The sequence below is a fragment of the Tachypleus tridentatus genome, chromosome 11 (assembly GCF_004210375.1).
Source record: "Tachypleus tridentatus isolate NWPU-2018 chromosome 11, ASM421037v1, whole genome shotgun sequence".
Classification (NCBI taxonomy): Eukaryota; Metazoa; Arthropoda; class Merostomata; order Xiphosura; family Limulidae; genus Tachypleus; species Tachypleus tridentatus.
Window position 1 is genome coordinate 29,068,558 of NC_134835.1, and position 19,317 is coordinate 29,087,874.

A 19,317-nucleotide genomic window follows, 5' to 3' on the forward strand; every position below is an offset into this window, starting at 1 on the left:
GTGCTCACAAACATAAGTTGTAGTAATTTAAATTATTTTTTGTCTTAATTAATTTATCAAGAATTTGTTGTTGTTTTTCCTCTAACAAAACATTTCATACGAATTTGTGTTTGAAATTAATCAATCTAATATTTTAACTCCACATCATGTTTTCAATAAAATTTTAGTGAAACGTTTAAAAAAAAGATGTGTTAGGTACATTTTGTGGTTAATAATCTGTGAAAGATGCGCACAAAATATTTTTATTAGCGTATGATAATCCTTGGATGTCTCGCCACTTTAGCGCAAATCCATCAAGTTTCTTGGGATTGATTATGGATGTTTGTTTAGAAGTAACCACAAAGCTACATAGTTTGCCCGCTACGGTATCAGAAACGTGACTTCTAGTGGTGTGAGTTCGCACTAGGGGGTGAACTAATTAACAAAATTAAAGCATAAAAATAAAACGAAACCTTACTAAAAATATCGTATAATTCAACAACTAATACTCTTCAGTAAAACACTGTATTGTAATTCCATATTTTACCATTTGTACTTCGCTTTTGTGTAACTGTGTAATTACGTGTTCAATAATTTATTGTTGTTTCGTAACATTTTAACGTCAGTTTCAGTAGAAATTTGGCCCGGCATGGCCAGGTGGGTTAAGGCGTTCGATTCGTATTTGTTTGTTTGTTTGTTTATTTGGGAATTTCGCACAAAGCTACTCGAGGGCTATCTGTGCTAGCCGTCCCTAATTTAGCAGTGTAAGACTAGAGGGAAGGCAGCTAGTCATCACCACCACCGCCAACTCTTGGGCTACTCTTTACCAACGAATAGTGGGATTGACCGTCACATTATACACCCCCACGGCTGGGAGGGCGAGCATGTTTAGCGCGACGCGGGCAAGAACCCGCGACCCTCGGATTACGAGTCGCACGCCTTACGCGCTAGGCCATGCCGGGCCGTTCGATTCGTAATCTGAGTGTCGCAGGTTTGAATCCCCGTCACACCAAACATGCTCGCCCTGTCAGTCGTGTGGCGATCCATCCCACTATTCGTTGGTAAAAGAGTAGTCCAAGAGTTGGCGGTGGGTGGTAATCACTAGTTGCCTTCCCTCTAGTCTTACACTGCTAAATTAGGGACGGCTAGCGCAAATAGCCCTCGTGTAGCTTTGCGAGAAATTCCAAAAAATAAACAAACAATAGGCATTTAGGCTTAAGAATAGTTTTATTTCCCTATTGTAGCATATTTTACATGCATTTTGAAAACAAACTTGTAAAGAAAGTTCATATTTCCATTTAATGATAAATATATATGCAGATTTTACTAATATATATAAATTACAACCAAATAATTTATTCAACATTATCTGTGGTAAAAACTAAGATTATACCTTTTAAATATCCTGACTTCACTAGTTATGCATCTTTTACGATAACAATGTTGAATTCATACCTTTCTTAATTAGTTACTCAATATTCAAGACTTAATACAAACTTATAGTTTCACAGTTACCTGCGCCATTTCGACAAAAGATGTGTTCTGGAGGATTACATTTAATATCCGTATTAATTTTATTCTATAGGTTTAATAGTCATTAAATTTCTTATTGTGATTCGTAAATGGTTAGATAACATTCAGTTAAATAATTTATCATAGGAGTTGTTCTAACCAAGTACATGTACTCTTTATATATTTACTGGACATGTTCCATTATTGTACCATAATTGGTTTATTTTCATTCACGTGATAAAGAAATTGGGAAATTAATCAACTGAGGTTTCCTTAAGTCATAAGAATATAAGAATTTTTTTTTATTATTCATCAAAGCTACCTAGGTTATCTACTTTCGTTCTTAATTGCGGACAAATGGCCCAGAGAGAAGGCAGTCAGTCAGTGGGACCCTACCACCCACCATTTACACTAAGGGACTGACTGTCATTCTTCTAACGTTCCCATGGCTTATAGTGTGCGGAATATTTTGTAATGTCGCACGAGTTGCATTATAAAATAGAAGTGTTTTGTGATTTAATGTTAAATGATTTTTGAGAGGCCAACAAGCTGTATGAAGAATGTCATATTATGTTAGTGTTTCGATAAAGTGCCAAAATGGAAATCGTGATGTAATAAATTCTACAAGATTTATCTTATGTTCTGTAACAAAGACATTGGAATAAGTTACCATAGTTTATAATTTCAAAGTAAATAACTGGACATGCAGCACGAGTGATACATGGTTTCATTAACTACTTAATATAATAAACTAGTTCATAATTTTGATAATTACAAATCCATCTTCTATTCTGCACTCTCGTCAACACTGATTATGTCGTCTTTACGCAAAAACGATACCAATAAAAATGAAATAATTTAAACAAATCAAGAATTACTCACAACAGATCTGTGAGAAAAGATATAAAATTAGGTTTGAAATAACTCATTATCTTTATGAACTTTCGAGTCGGTACGTTACTTTGATTGAAATAAGTTTTGGATATTTGGTAACAGCGAACTCATGCGTGGTGTTGAACCCTCGATAAATACAGCCTTACTTCAAGATTACTGGGTAGGAATAATAAACAAATATAAAAGTTTGTCTTCTTACTTAACCTTAGATGTATTTTAAAGAAATGTGGGTCACGAGATAATCAGCACAGTTAAATTCGTGTTGCCTGATGTTTATAAATGATAAATGAAGCTGTTTAACCCTGCCGTGAATTACGAAACAGTTGTTTCTTACATTTGAAATCAAACTGACACAGACACAATGATTTCATTTATAGCGGAACAATCTGTAATCCAATGACTGCTTAAGTTTCGGTTTATTGGTTATTGTTGTTTTTAAGGAAGGTAATTAATATCTCAGTAAATCCACTGTTTCTCTGTATTATATATATATATATAACACCAGTAAGGTTCACACGTGGTTACAATAACAAAACACTGGAATATCAGTTCCCTATTAGTTTCTTTAATATGTTTCGTGATTTCAGGGAAGACAATAAAATTTTCAGTAAATTTATAAAGGGAAGAGAGACCTTCCCTTTATAACTGGTTGAAGAATTTAATAATGAAGAGGAAAACCTGAATATTACAGTATTTTGTTATATATACAAAGGGTGGACAAAAAAGTGGCCTCTTTGAAAATATTGTTAATTGTTTTTAGATAACAGAGAAATATGTAAAACTATATGGTTTTAGATCGTACTCGACGAAATCTGTTCAAATATGATCTCTAACCCTAATTCTAACACTGTGTTTTGTTAAGTACCTGAACTTTTCATGAGTTTAGTTACATTTTGTCATTAAAAGTGTTGTGTACCTGCTGACGTTTCTTAGAGCGTCTTCTTACAAATTAGCCTACAAAATGATCAAACAAGTTTATCTGTAGTTGTAGAGTCGTTAAAAGATATCTAAGAAATAAATGAATTGATGTTATAGAATGTCAATCACCTGATATCAATCTGATTGAAAATGTATGGGCTGAGTTGAACAAAAGAGCGTAAACCAAACACAGAATATGAACGTTTTGAAGTACTCAAAGAAGGATGGCTGTCAATCATTCAGGAGTATCTGTACAAACTCATTGAAAGTATGCCACGTTGATGTGAAGCAGTACTGAAATCCAAGGGAATACCGATTAAATATTAACTTGTGAAACTGGTTTGTGTCAAGGGAATACGGATTAAATATTAACTTGTGAAACTGGTTTGTGTCAAGGGAATACCGATTAAATATTAACTTGTGAAACTGGTTTGTGTCAAGGGAATACCGATTAAATATTAACTTGTGAAACTGGTTTGTGTCAAGGGAATACGGATTAAATATTAACTCGTGAAACTGGTTTGTGTCAAGGGAATACCGATTAAATATTAACTTGTGAAACTGGTTTGTGTCAAGGGAATACGGATTAAACATTAACTTGTGAAACTGATTTGTGTCAAGGGAATACGGATTAAATATTAATTCGTGAAACTGGTTTGTGTCAAGGGAATACGGATTAAATATTAACTTGTGAAACTGGTTTGTGTCAAGGGAATACCGATTAAATATTAACTTGTGAAACTGGTTTGTGTCAAGGGAATACCGATTAAATATTAACTTGTGAAACTGGTTTGTGTCAAGGGAATACGGATTAAATATTAACTCGTGAAACTGGTTTGTGTCAAGGGAATACGGATTAAACATTAACTTGTGAAACTGGTTTGTGTCAAGGGAATACGGATTAAACATTAACTTGTGAAACTGGTTTGTGTCAAGGGAATACCGATTAAATATTAACTCGTGAAACTGATTTGTGTCAAGGGAATACGGATTAAACATTAACTTGTGAAACTGATTTCTGTTATTTTGAGTTTCATTTTTATGTTCGATTATTGCAGAAGAACTAAAAATTTTCGTAATGACCTATATATATATATATATATGCAAGCCTTCTACCAAAAGTCACTGCGGATAATAATAAATATATATTCAAGTACTTTTCTCACAGTTGGTTGAAAACGCATTTCAACTTAGTAAATAATAGGCCTACTTAATGTATAGTTCACGTGAATTTACGTGTTTAATTCTGAGGGAGGGTGTCAGATAAGTTTGGCCCATTCAGGGTAACGTCTCAATGTGCCGAGAATACCAACAACAACAAATTAAAAAGAAGTAATGTGGCATTAAACACCAAAATTACAATGAAAGTTTTCTGTAGTTAGTTATACAGCAGTGTCCTTGTTGTATATATTCGTATTTCCGTTAGTCAGGCTGGTTCTTTGTGAAGCAAGACTTTTCCATTTATCCCGATTGTCCACAGCTCCCTCTACCATCTCCACAAAACCGGCGTTGACTTTAGACAAGGCCTTAAGTAAAAATAGTGTTAACAAACAAAAATAATATTATATTCTGTGCTTGTACATATTATCTTTTAAATTTGGAATTTCAAGCTATATAAAAGAACGGTTTACAAATATTTCTAAAAAGTAAAACCTTTAATATCACTCAAAAGTCTACGAGGTCTGTTCAAAAAATACGCGGACTGTTTGAATTGCGCGGCTCCAGTTGGCTCCAAGGGAATCCGCTTGGTGTCGCTAGGTTCGCACAGATCAGCTGATTACGACGCCATTTCCCGATTGCAGATATCTTCATTTGTGTATTAGCTACGCGGTTTTAAGTGAAGTGCGATTTTTTCGTTTGGCGGATTTCAGAATGAATGACCTGAAGGAGCAACGATTTGCTGTGAAATTTTGTGTTAAACTTGGAAAATCTGCGACTGAAACTTTTGCTATGCTTAACACGGCTTACGGTGATGTTGCTATGAAGCGTACGGCATGTTTCAAGTGGCATGAACGTTTTAAGGATGGTCGACAGTCCATTGAAGATGATGAGCGTCCTGGACGTCCTTCCACGTCAACTGACGACCCACACGTCGACAAAATCAACACCCTGGTGTGGGCAAATCGACGTCTGATTGTCAGGGAGCTTGCTGAAGAGTGTGGGATATCAGTTGGATCTTGTTACGAGATTTTGACCGAAAAATTGAAGATGCACCGCATTTCTGCGAAATGTGTGCCTCAGAACTCGTGAGTTTTTGGCCAAACACTCGATCACTGTTCTTCCCCACCCACCCTACCCACCTGATCTTGCTCCTTGCGATTTTTTTTTTGTTCCCCAAACTCAAAAGACCCTTGAAAGGAAGAAGATTTGAGACGATTCCCGAGATTAAGGCAAATGAGACGAAGGAGCTGGAGGACATTACAAAAGAAGCGTACCAGGACTGTTTCAACAAGTGGAAACACCGTTGGGATAAGTGTGTGCGTTGGGGAGGAGAGTACTTCGAAGGGATCCCAGACCTGTAACTTCTAAATAAAGTACATTTTGTTTTATGACGTCAGTCCGCGTATTTTTTGAACAGCCCTCGTATAAACCAAGTGTTTCACAAACAACTCTCACTATGAAAAATTCTACAGATAAAACGAGAGAAAATCTACATGGAAGTTTTCAAAGTATCTAAAACTATAATAAATAAAGATATATTATTTTACTTTTTATGGAGAGCACTGTCTATTGACACAAAGAAATTCGTAATGCTCGATAATGGATGGTGTTGACAAGACTTCACTGGATCATGAGAATATACTTTTGTACCTCGAAACTAACGACTCTCGAGGTAATGTTAAGTAAGTTCTGAATATAATACCACTTGCTGTTTAACTAAGGGGAGCTTTCTTATTAGGTCATTAAGTGTTCTATATTCATTTACGCCCTTGGCTCTAAAACTGATTGAATAATCACACTGATTCTTTATATTGTTCCACTTATATAACATGCTTGTTTGTTTGTTTTGGAATTTCGCACAAAGCTACTCGAGGGCTATCTATGCTAGCCGTCCCTAATTTAGCAGTGTAAGACTAGAGGGAAGGCAGCTAGTCATCACCACCCACCGCCAACTCTTGGGCTACTCTTTTACCAACGAATAGTGGGATAGACCGTCACATTATACACCCCCACGGCTGGAAGGGCGAGCATGTTTAGCGCGACTCGGGCGCGAACCTGCGACCCTCAGATTACGAAGCGCACGCCTTAACGCGCTAGGCCATGCCAGGCCGTATAACATGCTAATGGCACGAGATACTTAAAAGCGTTATGGCATAGAAATGAAGAAAAATAATATAACTTTGTACACCGAAGATAACTGAAAACTTTGTGAAATAATAATTAATTAATTGGCTATCAGTTGACATAAACTAATTCATTTACAATACTCAATTTATTACCACTAAATATTGTAAAATATATGTAAATGTAATTATAGTTATTTACTAAAACAATTACATTCAAGGACAACAATTCTTGCTATTCGTAAATTTTAAACATAAGAGTAGTGGATTCATGATTGTTGATGTTTGTGAATACAGTTACATATGAGTGTTGTGTCTTGTCCTACCTTGTACAACGGGAGGCATATTGTATCAATCCAGGTCACCTGCATCTGAGGAAGTTCGTGTTTCTTTTCTCTATCCATCAAAGCCTGGAAAAATGGGAAGAAATCTTCGCTTCAGAAAACACGTTCATAAACAGCAACTATTCGAAAAAACTTAGTGTTTATTGTTTATTTACACTTGCAAAGTATGTAGCAGTTATTTCGATGCGCTTTTACATTTTAATTTCCACAAAGTTAAAGCAGTATAAACCGTATTTAAATAAAGGGTATACAATTCTATGTAAAGAATATACAAATATGTCAATCACGTTATAAGCCTTTCTGTATTCAGTGCACGGTGGACCTTTTACCCCTTCCTTATCAGGGTTCATTACGCCAAATGCGACATGATAGACCCACCAATGGTTTAGACGCTGTTTAGATAAACTCACTGAATGATAAACAAACCACTAACTTGTTAAAGTTATAAAACCTGGGGCAAACCGATTTAATTGTTATTTTGTATGAGTCTGGTAAGACTCGGTATACACATCAAATTTATGATGTGTATACAGTAAAAAACTACTTATTAATATTCCAATAAACAAACCTGTGGTTGGATTTTTAACTGCAGCTTTTCCTTGTCACCTTGATCAAAAAATTCGTCAGTTACAAGTTTGGCAACCTAAAAGTTAAAATAATTATCTTGTTAATAATGTAAGTGATAAACTATTTGTTTTTTTCATTTCTCCATGTCGTCAAAATTTACAGTTATGTTCCTTTTTTTTTTTTTTACAAACGATTCCAGTTACGTTAGATTAGTTGTTAAGAGTATTGGGCTTTGTTCTGAATGAATATTCGAATTACAGTTATATTTAAAACCAATATCAAAGTAGACACAGTGCTTGAATTATTGATTAGAAAGTTTTATGAGGAAACAATAATTTGATCAAACTTCCCTTCGGATCGTTTTTCGTGAATACTTTACAAAACACGTTAAGTTAGTCGGTCCCAGCTAAGCCTAATTATACTTTAAGTAAAAGTTTTTCAAACAATGAAGTTCCGTACAGGAAGGTTTTTGGCGTTTCATGGCGCAAAGCAACCTGGGTTATCTTACAGGTAAGAAATACTTCAAACAGTCCAAATTGGATTAATGGTTAAACCTACCTTTCCTTATTTAAAAAAAGGGCATTTATAAAATGTATTTTTACTTTACCTAATGAAAAAAGTAAATAACTATTTGAAAGCATTTTAATAATTATAAGGACAACATAAACTCTTGAAATTTCTTTTTTTCTAAATGATATTACTATCCACAAAAAAGTTACAAAAGTACCTTATATATTCTACAAATAAACAATTGTTTGTTAGTTTTTGAATTTCGCGCAAAGCTACACGAGGGCTATCTGTGCTAGCCGTCCCTAATTTAGCAGTGTAAGACTAGAGGGAAGGCAGCTAGTCATCACCACCCACCGCCAACTCTTGGGCTGTTCTTTTATGAACGAATAATGGGATTAACCGTAACATTATAACGCTCCAACGGCTGGGAGGGCGAGCATGTTTGGCGTGACGGGGATGCGAACCCGCGACCCTCAGGTTACGAGTCGCACGCCTTAACCCACCTGACCATGCTGGACCACAAATAAACAATACAAGATTTTCTTCTGCATATACCTAAAAGACTGAAAACGATTTTCATAATATCAACATAACATGTTAAATTAGGACAGCTTTCAAGTTCCCTGTGACATGTATAAAAATATCTCAAGTATGACTGAATGAACGTGTACTAAAGTATTAGACAAATTAACTTGGAACTTATAACCTGGTTAGATATCAAAGGTTTTTACCTTTTTCTCGAATTAACCACAGCCAAAATGATCTTGTAACTTATGACCCGGCTAGGTCTCAGAGGCTTTTATTCCCTTTCTTGAATTAACCATAGCCAAAATGATCTTGTAACTTATGACCCGGCTAGGTCTCAGAGACTTTTATTCCCTTTCTTGAATTAACCATAGCCAAAATGATCTTGTAACTTATGACCCGGCTAGGTCTCAGAGGCTTTTTTTACTATTCTTGAACTAACCATAGCCAAAATGATCTTGTAACTTATGACCCGGCTAGGTCTCAGAGGCTTTTTTTCCTATTCTTGAACTAACCATAGCCAAAATGATCTTGTAACTTATGACCTGGCGAGGTTTCAGAGGCTTTTTTTCCGTTTCTTGAACTAATCATAGCCAAAATGATCTTGTAACGTATGAGATCACTATAGTCCAAGAGGTTCTTACCTTTTGCTGAATTGGCCACGGTTTTGTACAAGCTCCCAGATCACAGGCGGTCATCAGCATGCTCTTCAGAACCTCTCGATGTTCCTCTTCTTCCCATCTATATTCTACATTGTCTACCAGTGTGAAGAACCTGCTTCGAAGCCTGTTCAATTCAAATTGAAGAACAAGTAAAAAACAAAGATCATATGCTAACCAATGAGAGAGGACAGAACAACTGATGTCACGGAATCTTTAACTGTTTCCATAAAGTTTGTGTCCATTAAAAGATTCCTAAAATTAGTCTAAATTCAAGTGTACAGCAACACAACAATGGAATGGTTTAAAATAACTGAAAGTAACTAATGACAGTTATGGAAAAATAGTTATAAAAACTCACTGAAAATATGTAGAGAGATCAGTGGCAAGAATAGAGTTTTTCAGGATATTCATAACTCGGCTGTACTCATCAGGGATAAGTGTGGCGAAAATGTTGTGACCCTGTACAGGATAAACAGATCAACATAAATTATCATCTCTAGAAGAACATTGATTATTAAGGGTCGTATTCTTCAGCTAACATTCCAAACTTAACACCATAAAAATAGTCATTAAAGACTTTTTTAATGTATTTACCCCTCCCCATTCCATTAGCTCACTGGTGAATCCGAGGTTTTTAATGCTAAAAACCGGGTTTCAATACTCGTGCAGAGATGCCAACTATTTCAAATGACTGAGCGTAATGATTGTAGACAGAGCCCGTACAGATATCGTACAACCACTGGATACAGTTTTGAGTCATCCATGTCTGTGAATCCATCCGTGGCGAAACTGTAAACATTGTTAGTAAGTATGCTTGAAATCATTTTGTCATCTTCACAACCCAACATTTGTACAATGACTGTAGTTTTGGTTCTAGCACAGCCATGTTTTTTCGCTATATCAGAGTCTGGGAACATTTTTCTCAATAGATGTCCTCCATGATCGGCTACAGCTAGGGGTAAATTATGAACAATGACGAATTGCGTGAACATCACATTTATGGTTTCATATTCTGAATTCTTACTCATAAATGTCGTTATCTGCATCGTTTTTGTCTTCGCCTCAGCCTTTTGTTGGTGAGATGCTGATTTTATATGTCTGGAACAATCGTTTATCCCGCCATGCGCCACAGAAAAATCGATGTGACAAACTGTACAAAACGCATGACTGTCACTGACTTTTGATGCAATGACCGGATATTTTGCACTATACTCTTTCCTAAATTTTTGATTCACAGTTTTAGTCCTTTTAGATTTGACAGAAACAAGACAATCTGGTGAACGAGGCCTCTTTTTTTTTCCATCTTGTGAAAGATGCATTGGTGTTTCTATGCCGCTTAGAAAACGAGAAATACCCATCTACGCGAGCGCTGATTGGCTGACAAGCACTGATGACGTAACTATAGATTCCCCACGTACCCACTATGGAGAAGCACCGCACTCAAACTATTGATAGACGTCGGAGATACAAATATTTTTTTATTATTTCAAGCACAAACATGATTATCGCAAGTAGCCATTTGGACTGTGTCTTTTATTTATTATCAAAATTTATTTGTTTCTCCCTAGAAATTTTCTTTTCGCCCCTTTCAAACCCTGGAAGAACAATTTATCACTTTATTGTATAGATCTATAGAATATATAATAATTTGGGAGTTGCAACAAGTCGTAATATTTGTCTGTATGAGCGTATAGTCGTAATGTATACACCAAAATCGTAATGATTACGCTCTAATCATAATGGTTGGCATATCTACTCGCGGTTGGCACATCAGAGATAGCCCGTTATGTAACCTTGTGCTTAGCTATATTTGATCAAAATGTATTTAGGGTAAAATAAATCTATATTGTTTGTGACGTCTTTGTTTCATAAGAAATTAAAACCTAAAACAAACATAAGAGAAAAACAGATTAATACAAAGCCCTGTTTCAAATACTTGTGTTCAGTTCTAGTTGAAATTATATAGGTTTACTAACATCTATTAATATATACTGCCAGTACTTTTCTAGATTTATAGATCCCCCCTTACTGGTAAGACACCGTAATTTGTGTCTCAAATAAACTTTTAGGGTACACAAGTTTTACAGATTTAGTAAACCGTTATATAAATATACGTTTATTAAGTCCCCCAGGTTCACAGTGGTAAGTCTACGGAACGCTCAAACAAGGGGTTTGATTCCCGCTGCAGATAGCTTAACGTGGCTTTGCTATAAAAGAAAACGAACAAACTAATAAATTTATTAAATTCTTGGTATACATATCTTTCATAGCATTAAACATCTTCAACTGCAACAGCCATTCTTGCGCTAAAGTATATTTAGCGTATAACAAAGTATTATATGTTAACTAGGCACTATTTGATAAATTTTATTGGTAACTTACTTCACTGGACAGAATCATAACAGCGTGGTTAAAGTGATGTTGTTCCATGGTAGCTTTGTTTCCATACAGCAGCGCCAACGCTGAGCCACTTCTATGGAAGCAAAATAAGTGAACTGTAAGTGTTCGATCACGGTAAAACCCTAATATATCAGTCAACCTACAATATAGATAGTGAGAAACTAAGACGGTGGATTTAAGCAGCAAAGATTGACTTATTACCACACTTACTTTTGTTGAAATGCATTATTTGTTCCTCTGTGGTCGAGATCGTGGCACAGGCATCCTACCATCATTCCCAGAATTTCCAGATCTGCCAGGATAGACTTGAGACCACAGTTCTGAAATCAAAGGTTAGTTGCATTATTCCAAAAGTGTCTACTCTGATCAGGGGTGTAGATTTTTTACACCTGATGGGGGGGATGATTTTTATAACCACTTATGTGTACTGTTCAATTTGCAAATTGGTAATCTCTTATTAGGTGAATCTGAAAGCTGTAAACATGCAGTCACAGAGTAATCTTGTTGCCACGATACTTGCATGCATACTTAGGCCTACTGACTGATACTTACGAACTATCGCTTAGATCGAAAAGCTTAGAAGCACGCCTATATTAAAGATGTACATTTCGGCTACTGAAAAAGCCTACATCTAGGCCTAATTATGTAATTCGATTGGTAAGAACACGAGAATCACAAGAACAAACACACAATTTGTAGACCTGTGATTCAATAAAACAATTCAACAGACCAAACTGTAGGGGGAGTGATTGTATGCACCATACCCCCCACCTAAAATGAAGGGGGGATACATATCCCCATCCTCCCAAAATCTACGCCCCTGACTCTGATAACAGAGTACCTTCCTTGTCTCGTCAACCATTCTCTACTGAAAAACCATGATCGTGTCTCTTGAAAACTCGTCCAAAATTATACAACATTTCTGTTAAAGACATACATTCAAATTCAGTAACAACTTTATTTATAAGAGGAAACTTGTAAAGATCGCACATTGGTCGTAAGGTTAGCATATCCGAACTATGAACCCGTCGATTTATAATCCGACATTCAATACCGAAAAAAAAACACACCAAAAAACATGCTCCACACATTGGAGCGTAGGGAGACAGTAAGTTCCCACTATTCGGTCAAACAAAGTAGGCCCCGGCATGGCCAGGTGGTTAAGGCATTCGACTCGTAATCTGAAGGTCGCGGGTCCGAATCTCCGTCGCACCAAAATGCTCGCCCTTTGAGTCGTGGGGGTGCTATAATGTGACGGTCAATCCCACTATTCGTTGGTAAAAGAGTAACCCAAGAGTTGGCGGTGGGTGGTGATGACTAGCTGCCTTCCCTCTAGTCTTACCCTGCTAAATTAGGGACGGCTAGCGCAGATAGCCCTCGAGTAGCTTTGCGCGAAATTCAAAACAAACAAACAAACAAAACATCCACACTAACTGCAACGCAAATAAAAAAAATGAATATAAAAAGTTAATTTGCAAAACCTATGAATAAATAAAGTAAAAGTTATGAACATTGTTTTAAAAATTAGATTAATTTTAATATCCGTAACTATCAACAATATAAAAGTTAGAGAAAGTTTGTCTATAAACAATATAAAAGATACATTTTTTAGGCTTTTTTAACTAAATAAACCATAACAAAACTTCGTTAAATACTTTCTTATACCATGTTGTTACTAACCTGTTGCAACTCTGTTGTGAGATGAGTTTAGTCTTTTTATCTAAGATTATAGCTAACGATGTTTCTGTTTGTTTTGTTTTTGTTCGTTTCTTGAAGAATCTCATAAAGATCAAGTTCACAGTATGGACTGTTCGATGCTTCCATTCTGTTCAAACATGGCATAACACATATCTTGTATTACAGCGTTGAGTAATAAAAACCTGGAAAGCTGCAGTCTTTGGTAAGTTAGGCCTAATGTATTATTACGTGACCACACTGCATCGGCAAGGAAATTTTATATTTAATGACTCATGGTATAAAACGGGCGTGACCTCCTATTTAACTTGTCGTTGTGTTAGGGTTAGAGGCGTGCTTTCAGCTGTGAGCGCGTTATAGAAGTGGCAATCAATATATTCGGTTCAAAGAGACAAAAAAAGACTCTGTAATAGCAGGTGCTACTGGTTAGCTGCTTTCTCTTTATTAAGTTGCTCAGAATTAATAACGACTGAACCGTAATTGTCTTTGACCGGGCCATAGAGTTTGATACATTTCAGTTTAGTGTTGGTGGTACGTCTTCAATTAATATATATATATATATATAAAACAATAAAGAAAGATGCAGCTTTAAGAAATACTAATAGTTAACACACTTTAACACGCTCGAGTTGGTAACCTTTAGAACAGATTTATTAATTAAATATTTGTATTTTAGCCAATACCACTTTTATTACAGACATAATAACAAAGTAAAATGAAATTATCGAGTGATTTATACAATATTTACAAACTTTTATTGATTGTTTAATTAATTAAGAAGTTAATACATAATAACGCACCATAAGGATTGCAAACATGACTTGGGCAACACTGAATGCGTGCCGCCAGTTGTGGTATGAAATATTTCTGTAGTTTTTTCTCACTGTCGCCAGAAAAAGACAAAGCACCTAAAAAAAACAAATTATTATCATAAAACTGGAAGGTAAAACTAAATTATTCAAATCTGATAACTTGAAATAATGGAACAAAGTAAAGTAAAAAATATCCGACTGGTGAATGTTTTATGAATGTAAGTTTTATAAAATATCACTATTGTGTCGGTTTTCGTACATCCAGAGACACCTAGTGTTTCCTTTCAAAGAAGTCCTAAAATGAAAATAAATAATTTATTGTTTCCGACAAAGTATTTTTAAATAAAATCAAATCTCGTCTATTTCTCCATTTTAGTGTCAATTTCCTATCGAATAACGCCTACGTATTGTACGTTCCATGTTACTAATTAATCTCTTAGCAACGGCTAACGCCCCTGTCTAGTTTAATTACATTCTTTGCAACACAAAGCTGTAAGGTACCTGCAACACTTGATATAAATGTAAATTAGTTGAGAATCTAATCTTATACATGATTCGACATTACGTAATTATATTCATTTTAGTATTATAACAAACGTTACTCACAGTTTCATCTATCTTGAAACGTGACAAAAGCCCTAAATCACGAAACATTTGGATAGATGCTATTATCATTTCATCCGATGTCAAAGAGAAGTCATCAAACTTCAAACTCGTCAGCTGCAAAACTTTAGCTTCCGAAAGATGGCGACTCTGGGAAGTATTGAAATAAAATAATTGTTAAAATTAACTGGGTAATGCAATCATTTTCAGCCCCCACAGTGGTATTTCTGCAGACTTACATTACCCTCTGTTCTTAACAAACAGCGATAATTTTGTTTAAAATTATGATGTATTTATAAGCATTTGAAGGCAATCTTTACTTAAAACACGTGCTAAATACGCTATGGTAACAGTATCCAAAGCTACGACAGCTGTTATTCAACAACCACAAATGATTATTTGTTCACAAATGTTATTTTTAGATTGATCTCAAAGTTATTTACCCGTCTTAACATCTATTAGTTTTACGTTACGCAAAATGTAATTTAAAAACTCAGACTTTTAATCCTTCGAGATAACCAGTTTGTAAACACAGTTTAATATCCATCTTTTACGTGTAACGCTTTTCCACAAGTACTTTTATTACATAAACGACGAGACTGCATATAATTTTTTACACTGCATACGCATGTGTCACTCAAATTTAAATTAACGGTATGTGCGACTAGAAACTGCAGAAAACATATGTTAAAAATTATACTCATGATATTCGAATACTCTAGCGCAGAAATCTGTCAAATGGTTAGATATCTCTTCATATATAAAACCAGACTTTTAGTAATTGTGACACTCAGATTTCCTTCCAAAGTGGGCCCTTACATTTCTGTATAAGCTCACGAACTTAACTGACTCTAAAAGTTCTATATTTAATAGAGTTCTAGGTTTTATTAGATTTATCTGTTTATATAACATCTGTGTACCTCATAACGTTTTAAGAATTGTCTGGAGTCATTAACCTAGGTATATATCTTTATATTTAACTTGTTTACAATCGCATGTAATACGTAAAGGTACAAATAAGTCGTCCCAGGTGGGTCAGTAGTAAACCTACAAACTTACAACGCCAAAATACTTGGTTTCATTACCCGCGGTGGACACAGCAGATAGCCCAATGTGGCTTTACTCTTTAACAAAAAACCCAACTGCTCTAATGTTATTCATTCCTGTCTTTCATGGGAAAATATTATATATAGTATTTAAAACTACCTTCTCATCAACCGTAACAAGTGACAGATGTTGCGCATAACGTCAATTTGGACCGCACGTGACAGCTGATTTTCTTCCGCGTTTCGCATCTGCTCTGCAGCCGTTAGATCCTCTATCAAGTGACAGGAGTGATACATCAGAGCCACCTACAGCCTTAAACTCATAAATATCAGTATATATATATGGAAAAAACAACAGTGTTGTAGATACGATTCTGATGATTTTAAAATCTGGTGTTTGATACGCGTATCAGATACCAAAATTGACTCTCATAACAGGACATTTAAAGTTCGTGCCAGAATTCTACGCTGTTTTTAAACAGTTCTGGTTTCATATGAAATCCGCACAGTCTAAAGTACGGATGAAGTGTGGAAATATTGTCATGAAAATAAAAGTACAATAGCAACCATCAAAATAATAACTTACTAGAAGTTTCTTCATATCTTTTGGAGATGCCGTAGCGTGATACGAAATCACCTGAAACAGTACAAGAGACGGTATTACCTACACGAGAAAAAACAGACACGAAAACAACTTGCTTACGTGTTAATTGCACGTGAATCCAGATACTCGAAAACTCAGTGTACGATCGTCATTGAGTTCATTCATTCTTGCTCATCTAAATTATGTGCGAAAATAACTCGTCAAAGTGTCATGTTATGTTGATTACGTCATAATTCATACAACTAATTTGAAAAGTTTAACACTAATGAAAGTGTTATAACACTTTGTAAAGTATCTAATCACACAACACACACCAAACAGTTCGTTCTTTAGGATTGTTTATGGTTTTTCTTTAAGAACGTTTTCGTTAGTTGTTACAACTTCTCTAATGGATCAGAGGGATGCCTGAGGGTTTATGATGGTAAAAACCAGTGTTCGATACCCGTGGTGGGCACGGCACACATAGCCCATTGTGTATCTTTCTGTTTAATTACAAGCATCAATAATATGTTTACAGTATGAAAAAATCAAAACTTTCTGTGTATTTCGTCAGCCTAATTACTACAGGTTTATCAAAGAACGTACCTCGATTGCCACTTTCTGGCGAGCCATAGCTTTTTCCAGTTCACTGTACATCAAAGTATTGTTGATTCCAAGTCCACAAAATAACGTGAAAGCCTAGGAGAGAAAGAATACAGCTAGAACTTGAAAGGAAATATTGAACTAATTATTCCTTTACTTCAGTAAACATTCCATCGAAGAAATGACACGACACTACTTGAGCAAACTACATGCACGAAAACATGAACCGTACATTCGAGTAGGGTCTCTCATCTTATAATCAGTCCTTCCCTTAAGCACGAGCCATTGCCTGGGGCCTCGTGCCGACGAGTCAGGTACAACCCTTGAAATTAATTAGTTTCAACTCTCGCAAAAGAGCAGTAACAATGGTTAGCAATTTAAAACAACATTAAGACATTTGATTTAAAATACGATTGTAAACAATTTCCTCTAAAGCCATCCACTGGCGTACAGCCAGTTAGTGGACTATGTAATATATTGTTGTCGTTTATTATTAAGCACAAAGTTACATGAAGAACTATCTGTGGTTGGCCTGGCATGGCCAAGCGCGTAAGGCGTGCGACTCGTAGTCCGAGGGTCGCGGGTTCGCGCCCGCGTCGCGCTAAACATGCTCGCCCTCCCAGCCGTTTATGGGGGCGTATAATGTGACGGTCAATCCCACTATTCGTTGGTAAAAGAGTAGCCCAAGAGGTGGCGGTGGATGGTTATGACTAGCTGCCTTCCCTCTAGTCTTACACTGCTAAATTAGGGACGGCTAGCACAGATAGCCCTCGAGTAGCTTTGTGCGAAATTCCAAAACAAACAAACTATCTGTGTCCTGCCCGCTACGGGTATCTAGCAGTAGAAGTTCGCAGGCATACCTCTGTGCCATCGGGGAAGGGGTGCAACTGTGTAATGTGATTACACTGTTGCTACAGTGATTCCTAAGATAGCAGCTGTTTGTAATCAGAAAGTGTTCCTCCGAAATAAACATTTACTTTTGTTTTTATTAGAACCCTGGTGTTATGTGACTTATTCTAGTTTGTAAACAAATAGGTCCGACATGGCCAGATGGGTTAAGGCTTTCGACTCGTAATCTGAGGGTTACGGGTTCGAATCCCCGTCGCACCAAACATGCTCGTCCTTTCAGCCGTGGGTATGTTATAATGTGACGGTCAATCCCACTATTTGTTGGTAAAAGAGTAGCCCAAGAGTTGGCGGTGGGTGGTGATGACTAGCTGTCTTCCCTCTTGTCTTACACTGCTAAATTAAGGACGACTAGCGCAGATAACCCTAGTGTAACTTTGCGCAAAATTAAAAAAAACAACAAAAAAAAACAAAGCAAACAAATATAAATGCAAAACAACTCGACATTAGGTTTCACTTCAAACTATTTTTGGTACTAAAAATAACTCTTGAAACGAACGTACAAGAGAAACAGTCGCTATATTAGTAGCGTATATTAAACGCACTGTTATCGAAAACATAGAAAATACGCTTGGAACTTATAATACAAATTAAACAATGGCCCTTAATCAGATGACTAAGTTTATAGTAAACCATTTCATTATCAAAAGGCCGTACTTACTAGCAGTTGTAATCACAGAAACGTGAATCACCTGCTCAGGTGTGATCTTTAGTAATTATCGTAGAGTGAACCTTTTGTGTCATCGCTGTTCACCAAATCACGTACATAAATAATATTTTCTGATTAATTAATTCGGTTGTAGGGATTAATAATTAATTACTCAATGATCAAACTATAAATTATTTCTATAATTATCTACTTGTCTGTGCAGAGCCACCTGGCGGATCAGCGGAAAAGTCTAACGGCTCATACTGATTAGAATCGGGTTCCGAAATACGCGGTTGGCAGAGAATAGACGGACCATTGTAGACTTTTCGTGCTTTAACAAAAACATTTGTGAGTAAAATTTTACCACGCCCCCTTGAATATGATTTGTAAGTTAATAACGTAGGAAAATGGCCAATATAATCAGACTTAATCATGCAATGGTTTGTTACACGTCAATCATTTAAAGTTTAGAACTTTGGTTTAAAAGCAACTTCCCTGGTTTGTTTGTTTTTTGAATTTCTACGTATTCTGTACTTTAAGATTGAGTGTTCGTTATAACTATAGTAGTTGAATCCCACTATTCAAAAAGATAACATTAGTCAAAGGGTTGTCGGTGGGTTTGCCTAATTATCTTCCTTCCCTCTAGTTGAGGCCCGGCATGGCCAGGTGTTAAGACACTCGACTTGTAACCTGAATGTCAAAGGTTCGAATCCCCGTCACACCAAACACGCTCGCCTTTTCAGCCGTGGGGCGTTATAATGTGCGATCAATTCCACCATTCCTTGATGAAAGAGCATCCCAAGAGTTAGTGGTGGGTAATGACGA

General features: G+C 36.1%; 1 protein-coding gene across 5 annotated transcripts in view; it reads right to left on the reverse strand.

Moving 5' to 3' along the window:
- Positions 1-1,187: 1,187 nt before the first annotated feature.
- The window catches only part of LOC143231836 (dual 3',5'-cyclic-AMP and -GMP phosphodiesterase 11A-like), a 91,626-nt gene continuing 73,496 nt past the window's right edge, over positions 1,188-19,317 (reverse strand). For all 5 annotated transcript variants that reach the window (XM_076466512.1, XM_076466514.1, XM_076466511.1 and 2 more), the window contains exons 10-20: positions 16,941-17,033; positions 16,338-16,388; positions 14,709-14,855; positions 14,091-14,198; positions 11,806-11,915; positions 11,578-11,668; positions 9,554-9,654; positions 9,178-9,319; positions 7,500-7,574; positions 6,914-6,997; positions 1,188-4,829 (exon numbers count right to left, since the gene is read on the reverse strand). In XM_076466512.1, coding sequence (XP_076322627.1) covers positions 4,686-4,829; positions 6,914-6,997; positions 7,500-7,574; positions 9,178-9,319; positions 9,554-9,654; positions 11,578-11,668; positions 11,806-11,915; positions 14,091-14,198; positions 14,709-14,855; positions 16,338-16,388; positions 16,941-17,033 — 1,146 coding nt within the window. In that variant the 3' untranslated portion in view covers positions 1,188-4,685. The remainder of the gene's footprint in view (positions 4,830-6,913; positions 6,998-7,499; positions 7,575-9,177; positions 9,320-9,553; positions 9,655-11,577; positions 11,669-11,805; positions 11,916-14,090; positions 14,199-14,708; positions 14,856-16,337; positions 16,389-16,940; positions 17,034-19,317) is intronic.